This window comes from Elgaria multicarinata, chromosome 16 (genome assembly GCF_023053635.1).
Source record: "Elgaria multicarinata webbii isolate HBS135686 ecotype San Diego chromosome 16, rElgMul1.1.pri, whole genome shotgun sequence".
Classification (NCBI taxonomy): Eukaryota; Metazoa; Chordata; class Lepidosauria; order Squamata; family Anguidae; genus Elgaria; species Elgaria multicarinata.
Window position 1 is genome coordinate 6,921,197 of NC_086186.1, and position 17,603 is coordinate 6,938,799.

Consider the following 17,603-nt stretch of genomic DNA (forward strand, 5'->3'; position numbering starts at 1 on the left):
GGCAGGCGAAGCCCCCCGCTCCGCTCCTGCTTCTCCGGTCCGATTAGAAGCGGAGCACATCCCTAGTTTTCATCATCTTAACAACATTGTGCCAGTTCCTTCTTTATTCATCTTGTCCTCTTCCCATATGACTTCCACTGCTAAATCCTGCAAAGCAACTGGCAAAATTCACGCGTCACAACTACCCTTCATTATCGAAAAGAATAGAGATAGGATCCACACCATCATACCTGGCTTTGCAAGGGTGGTTTTGGGCTCCTCCGATAGCAGTTTTACACCAGTTCCCTTATCAGGAGTTGTAAGACCACTTGAGGCATACGTGAAAAAATTCATGATGGAAAGCAAGGCTTCTGTGTGTAGCAACAGGTCTAATGAAGAAAAGGATACCTAAGAAAAAGAAAATCTGTCACAGAGGATCTCTGGCATCTCATTGGAGAGCATGTTAAAAAATGACACACAAAATGCACCGTGCTCTGGTGGCAGCCAACACGGCAATACATGTTAATACTTACACTGAGTGCTTGTTTTGTACATCTGTAAATCTTTTCAAAATGTGGTCCATCTGCATCAGCCTAAGCAAAGAATCAAGGTTTTAGATTACTGCATGTGTTAAAGCAATGTCAAGCAATATACATGTCCAAGTTGTGAATATCTTCTGTGCCTAAAACTACAGGTAGATATAGGCATATGTTACAGGCAGCGTATTAAGCCATCCCCTCCACGAAAGTGCCATACAGATGGCTGGGCTGGGTACCACTGAACTTCCAACGCCAGGGGACAAGGAGGAATGGAGAAATGGAGCTTTTTAGTCTCTGTATCCAGGGTGAAAGTGGTTAATCATCTTCAGGAAAAAAAAAACACATTGCCTCTTCGCTTGACTAAAGACAGTATCTTAGTTTCCATAGAAAGCCATCAGTAGGCAAGCCGTCCTTTTGGCCCACACAGTATTGTCTGGCCCTGCTAGGCTCATCCATGGTCCCAGTACCTGCCTGGGGAGCTATGCCTCCCTAGCCCCTACCCTAACCCTATTTCTTAAGTGCCACTGAGATTTCCTTCCAGCTACTCAAGGTCAGTAGGCAAGTTGTCCTGGTGGAACACTCAGGCCATGGCTGGACCAAGCCTATATCCCGGGATTGTCCCAGGATCATCCCTGTGCATGCAAATGACACACAGGGGACCCCGGGAGCAGGCAGGGACGACCCCTCCATTTGCCTGGGATAATCCTTAGGTCTAGCTAAGGCCTCAGTCTGCCTGGCCCAGCTCCGTCCTACTGAGGCCCTGATTCTTGACCGGGGAGACATGCCTCCCGAACCGTAACCCTAACTTGTGGCATCACCAACACTGGCCAACCAAACACAGAAACACATGTCACCTTAATAAATATATAAGCTTCTTTCAGAGACCTCAGTCTTATTACCGAGAGCTGTTGACTCATGCCACTTGATTTATACAATCTCACAGTGACCATTAGTGTAAATAATACACACAGATTAGAAAATAAATACCTTTATATATTCCATCTTTAAAAGATGCTCGCCAGATTCATCGGAAGAGCTAATAATATTCAGCGGAGCTCCTTTAGAATCTGTGGATAAAATACAATGCACATTTACCAATACTATATTCACAGAATCAAACATTACAGCACAGAAATTGGACATATCAGAAAAATGAATGTGTACGTTAATGCTATCACATAAAGAACTGCCTGCATCATCTGAATGATCTTATTTTGCAAAATGCTGTATTAAGCATGACTTACCTGTGAATTCAAGGCACTTCATTTCAATTTTTTTTAGATATGCTGTAGCCGTCATATCATGCGTTTTAATTCTGCTTTCTGTTCCAAGCTGCAGCACTGTTAGCATATGCAAGGGGACACATTGCTTTTCAACCTGTTTCTTTAATGTCACTACAACCTAAAGAGAGAGAAAAATAGGAGATATTTTAAAAAACTGGATTAAAATTAGGGATGCATGAGAATTTCATTTCAATTTGGAAATCACTCAAAACTCCCCCGTTTGCAATCCCACACACAAGTAGGAGAGTGTGTTCTCCAGGAATGTTCTCAAATTCCCCAAACCGGCATTGGCATTTGCAAAATGCATACCTGAAAACGGCATACATTTCTCAAAATGCACAACTTTTTCCCGTTCAAACAAACCGAAAATCAGGCCACAAACAAGAACCGGAGCCAAACTGAGTTTTGAAGCAACGTTTGGGGCATTTCAGTGAGCCTCAGCCAACCCGCCCCACCACCGGCTTCTCCCATCCCTAATTATAATACAAGTAAAGATTCAGCGGAACAACCATATGTGGTTCAGCCTTCCTGATCTCTTACGTTTTTCATGGTATTCCATTTTGCCAAACTATCTCCAAGTAACACACGATAGTGGTCTGGCTCGAAACTGCATGAATTAAATTTACATTAGAACAGGGGCTAAGACAAAGCATACCCCTAACACAGTAGCCTCCAAAGCAGAAAACGTTTGGGTTACTGGTTGGGACACAAATCTGCTAAATAAATAAACTTGGTCCTTCCAGTAGCAAGCATCATCCAATTAGACCGGGTTCATACGTAATGGGAAAACGTGGCCTCTCACTATAAGAACAAGCCGCAGCAAGCCTTCTCTTTTCAAACCTGATGTCTTGGCCTACAACTCCCAGCAGCCCTAGCCTGCATGGTCAATGGTGAGGAGTGATGGGCGTTGTGGGCCAAAACTTTTGGAAGGCCACAAGTTGGCCACCCCTGCCTGCACGAGGAGATCAGAAGCTTTCACACACTGGTAAAGCACATACTTTGTCCCAGAATGTCCCAGTTTCAACCACTGGCATCTCCAAGCAGGGCTGAGAAACACCCCTGGAAACCCACTACTAGTCAGCACAGGCAACTCAGCTAGATGGATCAATTCTCTGGCTCAGTATAAGGCAGCTTTCTAAACAGAATACAGTTCCCATTCATGTCTGAACTCAGGGAAACTTCAGTTTGATTAAACTATGATTTGAGAACAAGGAACACAGGAAACTGCCTTACATTGGGTCAGACCAAAGGTCCACCTAGCAGCAGCTCTCTGAGGTTTCAGGCAGGATTCTTTTCCTTGCCCTACCTGGAGAAGCCGGGGGTCAGAGCTGGGACCTTCTGCATGCAAAGCAGGTGCTCTATCACACTGAGCTATGGCCCCTGGAACCATGGTTTGATCCTCTCTTGCTCTCACCAACCATCGGTTACACAAACCAAGTTTCCCTGAGTTCAGACGTCATTGGGAACTGTGGTTTGCTTAAAAGCAAAAGTGACAGCATTCAATCTCCACCTTGAAGGTTAAGTGGGGTGGGGGTGAAGGAAGGGAGGAGCTCAAAAGCCCAAGGCTGGCTTCCTCTTGCATCAGAACCAGGCCTTACTCTATACCTACACATTATTCTAAAAGTATGCCTTTACCCAGCTCTCCAAAATGGCCTCTCTTACACTAAGAGGGCCATGCGAGGTCCTTCTCTTAACGTGATGAGCAAGATAAAAGTCCAGCACATAAAATAAATATCAACACTTACAGAGAAGTAGCATTGTTTCCAACACCTCCTGAAAGCGTTGTTTCAGGAAGCATTCCCTGAATGACCGGCCACCGTTTTACCAATCCTGGGGTTTTATCAGAACTTTGTTCCTTTAAAAATTGTATTTTTAATCTGGTTTTTATTCTTTTATTCTATTTGTTGTTTGCCACTCCAAAACATTTTCGATGGGGAGTGGTAGATAAATATTGTAATAAATAAAATAAATAAACCAGATTTCATACCTGTTTGATTTCAAAGTTAAGCAGCATATTGGTAATATCTTCTTTTAAGGCTTCTTTTGATGTGCCCAATAAGGTACCTTCTGATGGGATACTTTTCTGAACTCCCAGAGGCACTGTCATTTCTCTTGTGTCACCTGAACATTATAAAGACAGTTGAGTTCCACTTGGGGTGGGTGGGGACAAGAATAGGGTTCATTTGCAAAACACTTAATTCTAGTTTAAAGTAATTCTATATCAGTTGTACTAGCTGGCCTGGATCAATAAAAATATTATGCTTGGTATTTTTGCACTAAGAGAAATCCCACTCGGATGTAATAGTTCCTCCTGCAAAATAAATCTCAATATTTCTTATTCTACAAGAAAGACAATTCAAAACATGGTGCCATCCATCTGGATTTATTAACTTTTTAAAGAGACGGACATCAACTATTACCCCTGTTGATTTTCAGGGATACGTTGATTAACATGTGTCTGATAAAGGTAACTAAGAAAGAAGATGCTTTAGTTGTTCACGCAAAAAGAAAACTAAACATTGTTGTTCAAGCAGGTAAGGTAGCCTTTTTTCACCTTTATAATAGCCATTGGTGCTGCCTAAATAAATAAAAAAGATGCAAGTTCAGACCAAAAAAGAGAATTAGTTCAATCTTGTTTTCAAAATGGTTTGTATCAAGAACTGTTGCGATGAAAGGACTACCTCTTCGTACTAGCTCTTAAAACTAGTCTAAGTCCTGCTGATAAGAAGAAATATCCCAAAAGAAAGAAAAAACTATTTACAAAGGAGTGAGGAAAAACAAATTTTACCTTAAAAACTTGACAGACATCAACTTCTTACCTTCAATTTGTGCTATTGGCTTTGAACCATTTCTATTTTCATCTGCTTCAGCAAGGTTTTCTGTCACTACTTTAAGTAGAACATTCAAGTCCTCTTGATTTAGGATAATCTAAAGAGTGGCATATAAAATCAGATTATCTCTCTTCAAATTTGACAACTTCTATGGTTTGATCAATCACCAGTGAAAGGGACAATTCTTGTATTCACACAGCAACAAAAAGAGGTTTTTTTATACCTGTAACATCTGCCTTTACAGATAAGTCTCCCAGAGTCTACTTTTAAAACACGCCATGGCTTTACCAATTCACCACACAACTATATATTTTTGCATCTTTCTTGCCTTGGCACCAACGGTTTCTGAGGTCTGTCATAACAGAAACCAGCGTGCAAGTGCACCTTTGAAACAGTACTTAACTTACATTCATTGTATCAAGATGCCCTTTGATTTCCATCACTGGTATTTTGTGATACCATGTTCCAGCTAGGTTGCGATTCACAGAAAGGTTCAGGTTAATAGGATGGAGAATTTGAATGTCAGGCTGCGAAAAACCTGGCTGCAAGATTGTCCTAAGTAAAAATTAACAACATGATTGAACAGTCCCAAAATAGCAATCTGACAATTAATCTATAAACAGAGAAGAAAGGCCTAATTCACCTCGACATCTTAAGCCGTGTCAACTGTACATCCATTTTATCCATGACCGGAGGTAGTGGACAGTCCTCAGCCAGCACCAAACTGAATTTGTTTTGTATCTTGATTAATCCGAGGTCGATGACTACAGCATTAGAAGAAACTGACGACTGAGGGATGAGGATAACTGGAGCCTTCAGATTAATATCCATGGAAAGACGAAAGCTCCTCTGAGCCAAATCTCTCACGCTCGTTGCTGCCTTTTCTGCAGCTTGCACTGTAGCTGCACTTAAGGCCTCTTTGGCAATTTGGAAGCTATTCAGAAAATTCTGCAAAGAAATGTGGGTCGAGGGGGAAAGAGCTGTGATGATTTCTTCAGTATTACCTATTTTTTATTAGTTACATTTGTATTCTGTCTTTCCACCAAATGCTGCTCACGGTGGCTAGAAAATGTCATTGTATTTAATATTACTTAACAATATGACACAGTCAGGTGAGTTCAGCAGAGATTCCGGGTTCCCTCACCCAGGGGTCTTTAGTGAACATGGAGTTCTGGTACGAATCACAAAAGACGGCATAGCACTGATGATCGAAGGAGACAAGCAAAGGGGATGGCCAAGAGAGAGCAGCAACGGATGTAAAAACAGCAAATTAATCCCAATTAGTTGATGTATTTTCCCCCCCACCAGAGAGAGGCAACTGATCCAGTGAAATGATGCATACATCTATGAACTTATCAGTCAAAGAGTTGACTGTAAGATGTTTCTGTACATACATAGCTGGGTACCAGGCCTAGCTATGAACAGTTTCAGAATACCGAAACATCTGATCCTCCGGTATTGAGAAAAGGTATAAAAAGAAAAATAGTAGGCATGATTTCATACTGAATTTTCTCCATCAGTCCTCTATGAGACTGGATCAGGCCTAACCCAGTTATAGTGTGAGAGGCCTATTTTACCAACATTTAGAAAGCAAGGTAATCCAAGGCTATTTCAGAACCTAATGGCAAAACGGCTTCCACAGCTGCATGTCTAAGTTCACAATTATTTTCCAAAATATTCTTGCAGAGTTGCCAGTTTTCATTATCTAGCATACTAATATAAATTTCCTAGCACTTCCGTGCTCCACAAAGCGTAGCATTATAACGATTCTTCGCTTATTGTTAGTCTTACCAGGAGTGACATGAGGAATTTATGTAGATATATAATTTGAATGCAGCCCACTTTGAGGGACACTATCCCATCCACTTTGGACATATCGGTGTAGGCTTCTCCCTCAGTAGCATCTGGATACAATGCCAGGTTGAAACTGAAGACTTCATCACCTACTATAGAGACAGCCTAAAAAGGGAAAGTGCACGTGTAATTGCATTTCTATATCAACGTACCAACGCACAAGCTATTTTGCAATGCATATGGTGTTCCTCTGCATTTCTAACAATGCAGTTCTGAAGGTTAACATGATCTTGATGAGTAGGTGTACTGACTCAGATTGGATTGACAGGTCATTCTATTCAGCCCGCTTTGGAGACTGAATTCTCTGCATGTGATCGTCTTATCGAGTAAAGCCAGCAGACTTGTTTCGTTAACCCTACGAAGAAGACATATCCAGCCAACCAGCATTTTTTTAAAAAAAAATCTTTGGTGTTTTTTATTTATTTATTCCTAATTCTTACACTAGGGCATAGTTATCACCATATCCCATTCCAAGTCCAAGGTAGATGCTGGTGATGCTTCAGTAGATACAATCAGAGATGAAGGTTTTGAGACTCTTCATACCTTACCAACCCCACAAAGGCAACAAGGGAAAACGAATTCAATACAAGGAGGAAAAGGTTGCTCCACCTGCTCCGCCCCTTCCAGCCAAATATGCCTTACACCCGCACCCAGCAAAGCCTGGGCGTGGGAAGGCTAATTGCAGGTGAGGGTGGCATGACGAAACGTGGGGGGCAGCCATCGGCTGCGTCTGTTTGGTGCCACTTGCACTGGGAGGGGATTAACAAGCTATATAAATTGTCTCACCCCTCCCAGCTGCCTCTTTTGCTGCACGGCTCCCTCCCTCCCCTGTAGACAGTGTGGGTTCACCGGTTGTCTTTTTGGAGGACAAGTAGGAATTTTTTGCTCATAATCTAACTTGGTTATGAGTTTTTTCACCTACTTCACGCTGTAAGACAGGCAGGGTGTATAATTAGGTTGATTTGGTTCTCAATTTGGTCACATTTGTTGGGTAGGCAGATAGGAGGGAGCATCTGGTGCGAGGTGTAAATTGGTGAGCATTCACAGGCACCGTTATGGTGATGGGTAATCCCTGAGGGCCAACCACTGGAAGCCCTGTGGCACCAGCCAGCAGGATAAGGGTTACCTTTGAGGCCAACCCTCCTCAAACCACTCAGAGCCCTGCGGTCTGAGGGGGGTTTGACACTGGAAGGCCTCCCTACCCCAGGAGGGGGAAGCCCGTCTGGTGGCGAATGAGCAAGCGCCACTGGTCGTGCAGTGATTGCCTCGCCCAATCCCAACAATGGCCTCTTAAGTGTTCAATAGATGATGCTCGCTTAGGCTTTCCCCCCTTTTGCAGATCTTTGAATAAATGTGGCCCATGTTTAATCCCATTCTTGTGTCTCGTCTCGTTATTTCTCACCCTTCACTTCCGCAACTACAGAGCCATTGGTTGGAGTGCTCCTTCCTCTGCAGCCAGCTCCACAAAGAGTATTGACTCCCAATGCCGGAGCCACTAAGACATCAAGAGTCAGCTCCACTCCTCATTCCCTCCCAGCTCCTGCAGGTGAAAACTGGCTCCTAGACAGGTAGCCATTACAATTTGCAAACTTGACCACTGCGTCCTAAAAAAATGTTCTATCCAGTTTCCAAACCCGCAATATATTACATTGAATAATCTTTTCCTCGTTTTTTCCCACTCTTTGAAATTAGTCCTGATGAAACACTGTTATATGAATTACATCACATAATAAAATGACGTCAGATTCAGCCTGTCATACCTTTTTATGAATTGTCCTCGAATCAACATCTGTAACAATGATGTCTTTCAGCCGTGCAAAGAGGGTGGTTTGACTGGACTGAAGAAACAGAGATGAGTCAAGACCTGGAAGAGGAGAATTGGCAAATTCGATTTCAAACTCCATATAAGCACCATGGTCCTGAGCAACTGAGCGGTGGGTTGCTTAAAACAAATACCTGGCTGTTAAGAAATGCACAAAGCAGGCACCACGACACGGGCTAAACATGCTAAAAAGCACTGAGCCCTTCTAGTTACAAGTACAGGTTTTGAGGCTGTTTTGGAAATAGGTTTGTAAGATCTGGGCTACTGTTATTAATTTTGTGTGGGTCTGCCCTTGAGAACGGTCCAGATGTTTCTAGTGGGGCCATTACATCAGGGGCTACCTCAACATGACAGAGGCTATATGAGAGTATATAACACCAATGGACCAGGATCCTCTCTGGTTCTATCCTGCCTTTGTGGTGCAATTTAATTTGCTGGCTAGGTCCAAACACACTTAAAAGAATGTTTCCTTTCCTCATCTCCTCCATTTATTTATTTAAGGATTTTTATGCTGCCATTCAGCCAAAAAAGGCTCTCACGGCGGCTTACAAAAATATTTCTTGACAGTCCCTGCCCACAGGCTTACAATCTAAAAGACATGACACAAAAGGAAAGGGGATTGGGAGGGAGGAGGAGGAGGGGGAAAAGGAAAGCAAATTCAGGCACTACAATCTTAGTTGGAAAGTTCAGCAGTTACAGTTGGTAGCAGGAGGGAGGGGGCTCTCAGCTAGAGCTGGACCCAGGCACGGTGGAGAGGGGCCTGGCTGCTGCTTCCTCCCTCACTGGTGGCATCTGCAGAGACAGTTGGTAGCAGGAGGGAGGGGGCTCTCAGCTGGAGCTGGACCCAGGCACGGCGGAGAGGCGCCCGGCCGCTGCCCCCTCCCCCACCGGCGGCCTCCGCAGAGACAGCTGGCAGCAGGTAGATTTAGTAGATTTATAGCCCACCTTGCTTCTACCATGGAACTCAAAGCAGTATATATAGGGTTTCCTGTTGCTCTCCCATCCAGCCACTGATCAGACTAAGACCTGCTTAGCTTCAGCATCACGTGCTTTCACACTATGCCCCAGGCCCAACTGAAGGCTTTTTTACCTAGTATCTGTGACTATACATGGAGCCCCAGCACCTCCTAGCTACGTGTTGCGATTCAAGCCGTGCCATCAGCAAATTGCTGCACTGCGCTTTTCCAACTATGTCTGTGATTGTTTGGATCACAGACAGCATGTGTCCGTTCAAGCCCATGGCCCAAGAAAGCTGCTTGCTTGAACAAGAAGCGGTCACAGGAATGAAACTATCCGTGGGTGAGAACTGGCAACAAAAGGCACACGGAAAGGTCTGCATGTTATCTGGCCCACAACTGTGCAACTCCTTCTCCTCAGGTCCTAAGTATCTCTGGAAAACATAAAAGCTTACATTTGGCCTGGTTTTTAGTACTCAGGGTTAGCCATAGTGTTTTTTATCTCTCTAGTATCAAAGCATTCACAATTAAACCGTCTTAATTTCATCTATTTATGCTTGCTACAATGAGCCAAAAATATGAATGTAAGGCATTAGCAAGGACCCCGCAAAGTTATTAAAATCAACGCCTTCAAATATATAATGGAAAAAATCTTTTAATAATCCAAGTTCTTAGAAAGCTTTTAAAAGATGGTATAATGGAGCAAAACACCCCACTCGGTTTCTCATTACCTTGAATTTTGATTTCAGCAATGTTGTTCTTCTCGTCACAAACATTTAAGAAGAAGGCATCCAACTTGGCAAATAATTTGAAATGAAACACATCCTTGTTTTTGCAGGGTTTCATCACTGTTAGGAAGAGATTTTTTATATATATATAACACATTTTTCACTGTGATGTGGACCAGTTCAGGTAATGTTTTCTGAATGGAGCAATTGCATATAGAAAACAGTACAGGAATAAAACAAATACCTTTCTTCAAACCAGACTCTTTATTCTGTTTCTCTTCCAGTTTTTGTGAAGACCCTGCATCTGTAGCACCTTGGCCCTGTGTTGGGATGACAGCCATGAAGTAATTGATAGTTGAGAGAAGGGCCTGGGTGTGCAGCAGCAAGTTTAAGGATGAAAAAGCCACCTGGTTGTTTGGGGGGGATGCGGGGTTGAGGGGAGGGAGGAGAGAAACAAAGTCACATGTTATGTGGTGGAAACTTCAAATTCACATGCTAGTCACGTGAGAATCTCATACAAATCTTTCGGCTATTTTAGATAACTACATTTTGTTGGTGGGAGGGGGGGAAATACGAAAACATGTGAAGAAAAAAACCAACTGGAACCAAGTGAAAAAATATATACAAGCCTACATATTGTCAACAGTCCATAAAGGTAACCGTGATCCATTTGAATCCATGCACTCTTGAACCATTTGAACAGAGGCCATTGCTACAAGGGGCCATCCCTGTGCATCCACATGACGCACAGGGGATCCCGGGAGCAGGGAGAGATGATCCCTCCCTTTCCCCAGGATCTCGCCCTCCCCTTCGAGCCCACTTTTTCCACGGTCTCGGGCTGATCCCAAGACCGCGGTTAAAAATACAAAAAAAACTTACCTTTGAGCACACAAAATGCCGGGCGCAATGTCCTCTCCCTCCAAGGTCGTTGCGCGCCGCTTGTAAACAGAGGGGGAGATCTTGCAATAAAAATCTTGCGAGATCCTTACCCCTCCATCTCGCTAGACCAGGTAGGTCTAGCTGAGGCCAGAGATGCACAGGTGAGTTACCTACGCTACTCTCTAGTGCAGAGCCCTGATTAACCAAACATCTAAGCGCTGGACCTTGAAAATGCAGCCATTTTGGAAGGGAAGATATCTCGACAGAGAAAGCAAGCCTTCCGAACTTCATTCCCATTACTTTATTTTCTTTTATACCAGAACAGATCTAGGCACAACATGCATAAACACAACATAATAATTTCCTTAATCCTTCCTTTCCTTGCCGATGTTGAACTAGATTGGCAGTGGTTCCAGAAACCAAACTACGAATTGCTTAGAAAGTTGGCTTATTGCCTTTTGAATGAATCTTTTCTTGGGACTTCCTTTCGAAGCACCGTGTTCGGATTCAGCAATATTGGAAATATGAGTCAGTGCAGCTTCATATTCAGATGCAGCCTAACCTGGGGCATCAGCTGTCAGGGGCCCAATCATAATTTCAGAATTAACTCTACTCTACCCTGTGCCTGTTTGGTGCATTCTCTTCCCCTTCTTATTCATAGAATCATAGAATAGCAGAGTTGGAAGGGGCCTACAAGGCCATCGAGTCCAACTCCCTGCTCAATGCAGGAATCCACCCTTAAGCATCCCTGACAGATGGTTGTCCAGCTGCCTCTTGAAGGCCTCTAGTGTGGGAGAGCCCACAACCTCCCTAGGTAATTGGTTCCATTGTCGTACTGCTCTAACAGTCAGGAAGTTTTATTATGATTCTATTAGAATGTAAGCCTATGCGCCAGAGTTTTGCTATTTTATTGTTTTACTCTGTACAGCACCATGTATACTGATGGTGCTATATAAATAAATGAATAATAACAACAACAACAACTCAGGGTAAATGATTGAATTAGCAAGCTCACGATGCTGTCAGCTCTATCAAAGAGATTGGAGGAGGCAACACCAGGACCTGGGGAGGGGATTCTGTCTTACTGGGCATGGGACAAGAGTGACAATACTACTGATTTAAGAAACACAAATGAAAACTTATTGAAAGTAACTTAAGGGTGCAATCCTATGCGTGTTGAAAGCTTTCCCCCCCCCCCCCCGCCATCTAAACACACATTGGATAACATCCTAATTAACTAAAAGTCTATATACTATTTTTCCTCCCCACTCCATTTTCACGCATTCAGAGCAGGCACTCAAGTAGCTTTAAACAATGATCACCTTCTGGTTGATCTTTTTAACCAGGTTTCAAACACCTTGAACAGAACAACTTCAAGATTCACAATACAGGACAGTACTAGACAGTTTCACCTAGATTTTGCTTACCTGAATTGTTTGCTCAGTGTTCTCAAAAACTGTCTGAAAGTTTGGACCATTTGTATTAGCCTAAAGGAAAAGTCAGATGCGTAGTATAAGAGACAACCCCAAACAAAACATAATCCATCTAACAAGCAGACTGAAATTCAATATTTACTCTGCTTAAAAATCTAGCTACCAGATAACATACACTTAAACTTTTATTTTTTTAAAGAACTTACCTTGGTATATTCTACTTTCAAGAGGTCTAATCCAGGTTTATCTGAAGAGCTAATTAAATGAAGCTGTTGTTTTTTACCTGCAAAGGTAAGTAATATAAACGACACTTAGGAGTAATTCACAAAAATTGGCATCTGCTTTAAAATCAACAGATTTTTCTACTGAGGCTTTAAAGAGAAATCACAGGGTTATTAAAACCTTGTGTTTCCATCAAAGAAACACAAAGTGAAAGTGGAAGAATTATTTCTTCAGCTAATATTAACAAAACAAAAGGCAAAAGGGAGCATTTTCTACCACTCATATACTCATTCCCTTATTTTATCTGTTGCGCTACCTTGGATTTCATGATAATCCAAGCTAATTTTCCTCAAATAAGATACAGCTTTCAAGTCGTACGTTCTAACAGTTGCTTCCATTCCAAGCTGCTTTACGTTAAATACAATTATAGTTTCCTCTCTCTGTAGTTGCTTGGTGAGTTCCAAGATCACCTAAATAAATAAAAACACTGGTATAAGTTCCAAACAGTTCTTCAAAACCATCACCATCTTCAGCATCAGAAAAAGGGAAAAACTAATTTCAGAAACAGCCATTGGCAGATGCCATCCTGAAAGAGGCATTTGCTCTCCTGTGAGAGAGAAAGAAAAATGCCATTTCCAAGACAGCACCTGCTATGGGAATGATTTGGGAATCATTTGGGAATCATTTTAAAAACGAACAAACATGTGCTTATCGAGTTAGAACAATTGTTTTTATTAATCCACAGAGTTCATGTGATTAACCTAGTTTGTACCTTCTTCCCAGTTTAATTTCAGCAACACACTTGTTTTCAGAATTTATCAATTTTGATCCTGTTTGAATTATTCTTTCTAGAAGGAGAAGAAAAATATAAACCATACTTGCCTCCCTAATTTCAAATTTCAATTGAAGATCTGTGAGTTCTTCCTCAACAGTCCCAATCTCAGTCTTTAGCTCCCTTCCTTTAGTGGAAACCATTTCCCTTGGATGGGTATAATCATCAGCATCAAAATACTCATCTTCAGATTCTAAAGAACAAAAGAGATTAGAAGTAAATGTTATCTGGGTACGGACAGCTATAGTATCAAAATATTCTCCCCATGTTGTATTGTTTAGTCTAAAATACACCAGTATTTAATAAGATCAGCATTGCCATTTCTTTTGCTTGTTTATCCAGACATTTTTCATTCTGGCCAATTTCATATTTTAGGTATGGTAACTAAAAGTCAGAATAAATTGTCCATTTCAAAAGAATCACTTTTGAATTGTTCTGACTATTCCCCCATTTTGACTATGTCCAATTCCAGAACATTATATCATGAGAGGCAGAGCTAAATTGGAAGGCAATCAGCCTACTACACATTAGCTATCCTTCAAGATTGATTGGAACTTCATGTCCTACAGTCAGCATCACCCACCCAATGGTGATAAAATTCATATTGACAACCATCCTGCAAACCTTCACCATCACTTATTTGGCAAATTGCAGTCAGCTTTTGTATACTGTTAATGAGCTGCTCTAATGCCAAATACACCTGTTTGACCACCTTAGATTTACCAATCATTACCAATATACATATGCATATATATATTACCTGATGGTACTCCTTCAAGCAATAAAGATGTACCAAGAAAGCCTTTTGTTGTATCAGCCAGAACAGGAATAGCAGGTGCCTAGAGAAGATTGCCAGACAGTGAGCTAAGGTTGAAATTACATCGTTCACGTTTTCCTAAAATCCCCTCAGTTTGCATGTGTCAACAGAGCAGAAAACGCATACTGTATCTCTCTCAGACACCAGTTTTAAATGAGATTTTCCAACCGTTTGAATATCAATAACATTTTCAATTTGTACTCTCTCTCTTCTATGCCCCATATTTGATTTATATTAGGAATTTACTTTTGAACTTGAAGCTGAAACAGCTGACTTCTGTGGCAGTGGGATGCTATCAATGAGTTCTAAGACACCTTTGATCTTCTGATCAGAAATTCTTAGATGTACCAAAGGAAGCTCTCCTGATACTTTGAACCTGAAAATATTAAAAACGTAGCATGAAAGGGGTTTCATGATACATACAAGGCATGAAATAGAACTAGGTTACTAATAAATGACTTAGCCATGTATCAGATACAGAAGTGAAATCCATAGAAGGTACTGAAACATAGTTGTGAAATTCATTTGCTTGGTACAACTCGCTTCCTGTAATTCACCTTCCTACGACACACACTAAATACAAGCATAAACACAGAAACTACTAAAAGGCCCTGTGTTTATATAAGATGGCACTGGCATATGGCTACAAGAGGGCCATGAAAAGGGTTCAGTTGATCTGTAGCAGCTTAAGAACTTTTCTAAAAGTGAACTTTTAAGGCTAATGTAGGGATTCCTGTTTTTGAGAAATTTCCAAGGAATGCAAAGGGAAGTTACATAAGTTTGGCTAGGACTAATTGGATTGGTTGGTCATTTTAAGTTGTAAGCTGCAGGATCAACAAGCCCATGGTGTATGAGAAGTTCAGTACCATGCCATTGTAGTCAGAAACTTTAAACACACATTTCTCTTCCAACACGGTAGCTTGGAGGGTGGGATTAGAGAGAACAGCACAGGGAGTTCCTGAAGCCTTGTGTTCTACAGTCAGGTATTTCCCTTTCAACTGTTATGAAAAACTAATCCATATCTACAGCCATTTAAATAGTGGGACATTACTTAGCCATTCTAATATCCTTCTCCACCATTGATTTGGCAAGCTGTACATGTATATCCATGGGCTGCAATACGTGCAGAGTCGACGGATGCCCAAACCGTGCCTTTTTCCAGTCTTCGCCTGAACAATTAAAAATTTGCAAGCCACATTGGTAATTATAGCATAAAAGTAAAGGACATACATGTATAAAGAACCATATAAATAGTAAATAGCAAAACTGGAGTCACCATGAAAGAATGAAGAACCAGACATATGCAGCTGATGAACAGCAGAAATGCCAACACGCTAGATTTGGGTTTCACTATCCCCCCAAAAATCCAATGTTCTAACATGATAAGTTATTAACCAGAAGCACTGAGAAACAGTTGAATCTGGGAAGCATATTTGAAACTATTGGTATTACTCCACAATAACCATCATCCAAGGCCACCTCTATCAATTTTCCTTCACCTGACCAGGCCCAATCCTTCATTGTTAATTATATAGGATCAATTTGCTCCAAAACAGTGATCCTGATAAGACAGAGGTGATGTGGGTTGAAGGTTGATGGGCGTAGATCTAGATCCAACTTTGTCACTGGAGGCTCAGGTAAGCTGTAGCATCTTTTTCATAGAATTCCCTCTGCAGTGAGGTTCATCTAGGGTGAATGTTACTATCTTTCTGGTGCCAGGCAAAGACATCACCCCGCCCCGGCTTTTTAAATGGATTCTCAAACACGTTACAATCTATTTTATTATATTTTAAAAATAGCCTCTTTAGGTGCTGAGGAAGGAATAGTTCTCCCACCTCCCCCATACAGACCACTTGACACCCACAGCTGTGTTTCCTATACATAGTGTGGGAGAGAGGCGGGTTACTCTCTCCCACACTGGGATGTTCTTGTATACACTATCCAAATTGGGACATCGCATCATTAAGCCAACATGATGAGAAATGCAAACAGGAAATGCCAACCCTAGACCAGTTCAGAGAATCGGGCAGAAAACGGATAGCTCAATATATATTTTGCCAATGTTCAAGATACCTTTGCTTGAGATTTGATTTTTAAAGCTTTACTCTCAGCTCCGTAGCCCCAGCCAATAATCAAGAATATTTTTAAAGGCATGTTTTTTGGTTATAGCTTTAATACCTGATCTGCCAAAGAGTAGCTGCACGTTCTTGATTTCGACATCAAACTTGTCATATGCTTTGTCCATAATCTCTTCCAGCGATGTGCTGGATGTATGGTGATTGCCTTGATGGATGCTGTTCAGCTATTGAATAACCATTTTCACTATGTTTAGAATACACCAGTGACTACATTTGCAGATTCATCTTTCATAGTTAAAGTTACACTTAAGAGAATAGCAGTCCTCCATTTAAAAACTATTCACATGAAGAAACATTTTAAGCTTTAGTCCTTCAAAACATAAGGATGATATACCTGAAAAGTACCAAAATCCAAAATGAGAAGGTTAGACTTTTCATAGTGGAAGCCTGTCTGTGGAACCAGAAGATAGGAAGGTTTCAGATTAATCCTCAAGTCAAGGACTTTTCGAGTTTCAATAATATGCGTAAGACCTAAAACAGAAAGCAAAGTGAAGATCAGGTTTTTCCTCCTATCCATTTTATGACCAGGCTAGGTGCCAACACTGTTTTTTCTACAACTTGAGCAGAATATTCTTTACACCATGGGCAGGAAACCTATGTTGGTCCGTGGGTCAGACTGTCGCCCGCCAGACCAAGATGGGACACTAGATGATGGCATGAAGGCAGGCCCTTGCCCCAAAGGCCTGCCCATCCCATCCCATAATCACGCCCCACCCGACTACTTCCCCCCCACACACCTTCTTTCAGAGAGAAACACAGAGCTCCATTCCTCTCTCTGCATGGAGGAAGTGACTCAGCCAGCACTTGAAGGAGCCAGTGCCCAGAAGCACTGGCTAAGTCTTGGCTTTCCCGCGCTGCTTGCATTACAATCAGGGTGTGAGCAGCGCAGAACGGGACTCAGCTGGCCGTGCTGACTTAGTCGCCCCTTTCCTGAACCACTCACGTCCCAATGGGTGCACAAGTGGCATGGGAAGGGACTCAGCCAGGGTTTGTAGGACCTGGTCCTGCAAGCCTCAGCCAAGTGCAGGGGACCCTTGTTATCTACAATCGCTGATCAGAGAAAACAAAGGGATTCCCTTTGCGTGGCTTGCCCTCCCACTGGAGATACATGGGAGAAATCCCCTTGTCTTCAGAGATAACGTAGGGATTCCTCTCCCAAGGTCAAGGGTTGGGGCTTGGGGGGGGGCGCTCAGGGAGTGGTACAACTCTCCACGGGACAGTTTGGGCAGCCCCGCAAGCCAGATTAGGCCCGTGGGTCGGAGGTTGCTCTCCCCAGCTTTACACCACAAA

The 17,603-nt window shown here is 42.2% G+C and overlaps 1 protein-coding gene across 2 annotated transcripts in view; it reads right to left on the reverse strand.

The window, feature by feature from the left end:
* VPS13C (vacuolar protein sorting 13 homolog C) overlaps positions 1-17,603 on the reverse strand; it is a 109,122-nt gene that overhangs the window by 53,814 nt on the left and 37,705 nt on the right. For both annotated transcript variants that reach the window (XM_063142480.1, XM_063142478.1), the window contains 21 exons: positions 16,648-16,784; positions 16,354-16,477; positions 15,227-15,344; positions 14,422-14,551; positions 14,119-14,197; positions 13,409-13,551; positions 12,843-12,996; positions 12,511-12,587; positions 12,299-12,358; positions 10,237-10,399; positions 9,996-10,112; positions 8,247-8,350; positions 6,424-6,591; positions 5,276-5,580; positions 5,040-5,187; positions 4,621-4,729; positions 3,789-3,922; positions 1,763-1,919; positions 1,506-1,585; positions 513-572; positions 231-387 (listed from right to left, as the gene is read on the reverse strand). In XM_063142480.1, the coding sequence (XP_062998550.1) occupies positions 231-387; positions 513-572; positions 1,506-1,585; positions 1,763-1,919; positions 3,789-3,922; positions 4,621-4,729; positions 5,040-5,187; positions 5,276-5,580; positions 6,424-6,591; positions 8,247-8,350; positions 9,996-10,112; positions 10,237-10,399; positions 12,299-12,358; positions 12,511-12,587; positions 12,843-12,996; positions 13,409-13,551; positions 14,119-14,197; positions 14,422-14,551; positions 15,227-15,344; positions 16,354-16,477; positions 16,648-16,784 (2,724 nt within the window). The remainder of the gene's footprint in view (positions 1-230; positions 388-512; positions 573-1,505; positions 1,586-1,762; positions 1,920-3,788; positions 3,923-4,620; positions 4,730-5,039; positions 5,188-5,275; positions 5,581-6,423; positions 6,592-8,246; positions 8,351-9,995; positions 10,113-10,236; positions 10,400-12,298; positions 12,359-12,510; positions 12,588-12,842; positions 12,997-13,408; positions 13,552-14,118; positions 14,198-14,421; positions 14,552-15,226; positions 15,345-16,353; positions 16,478-16,647; positions 16,785-17,603) is intronic.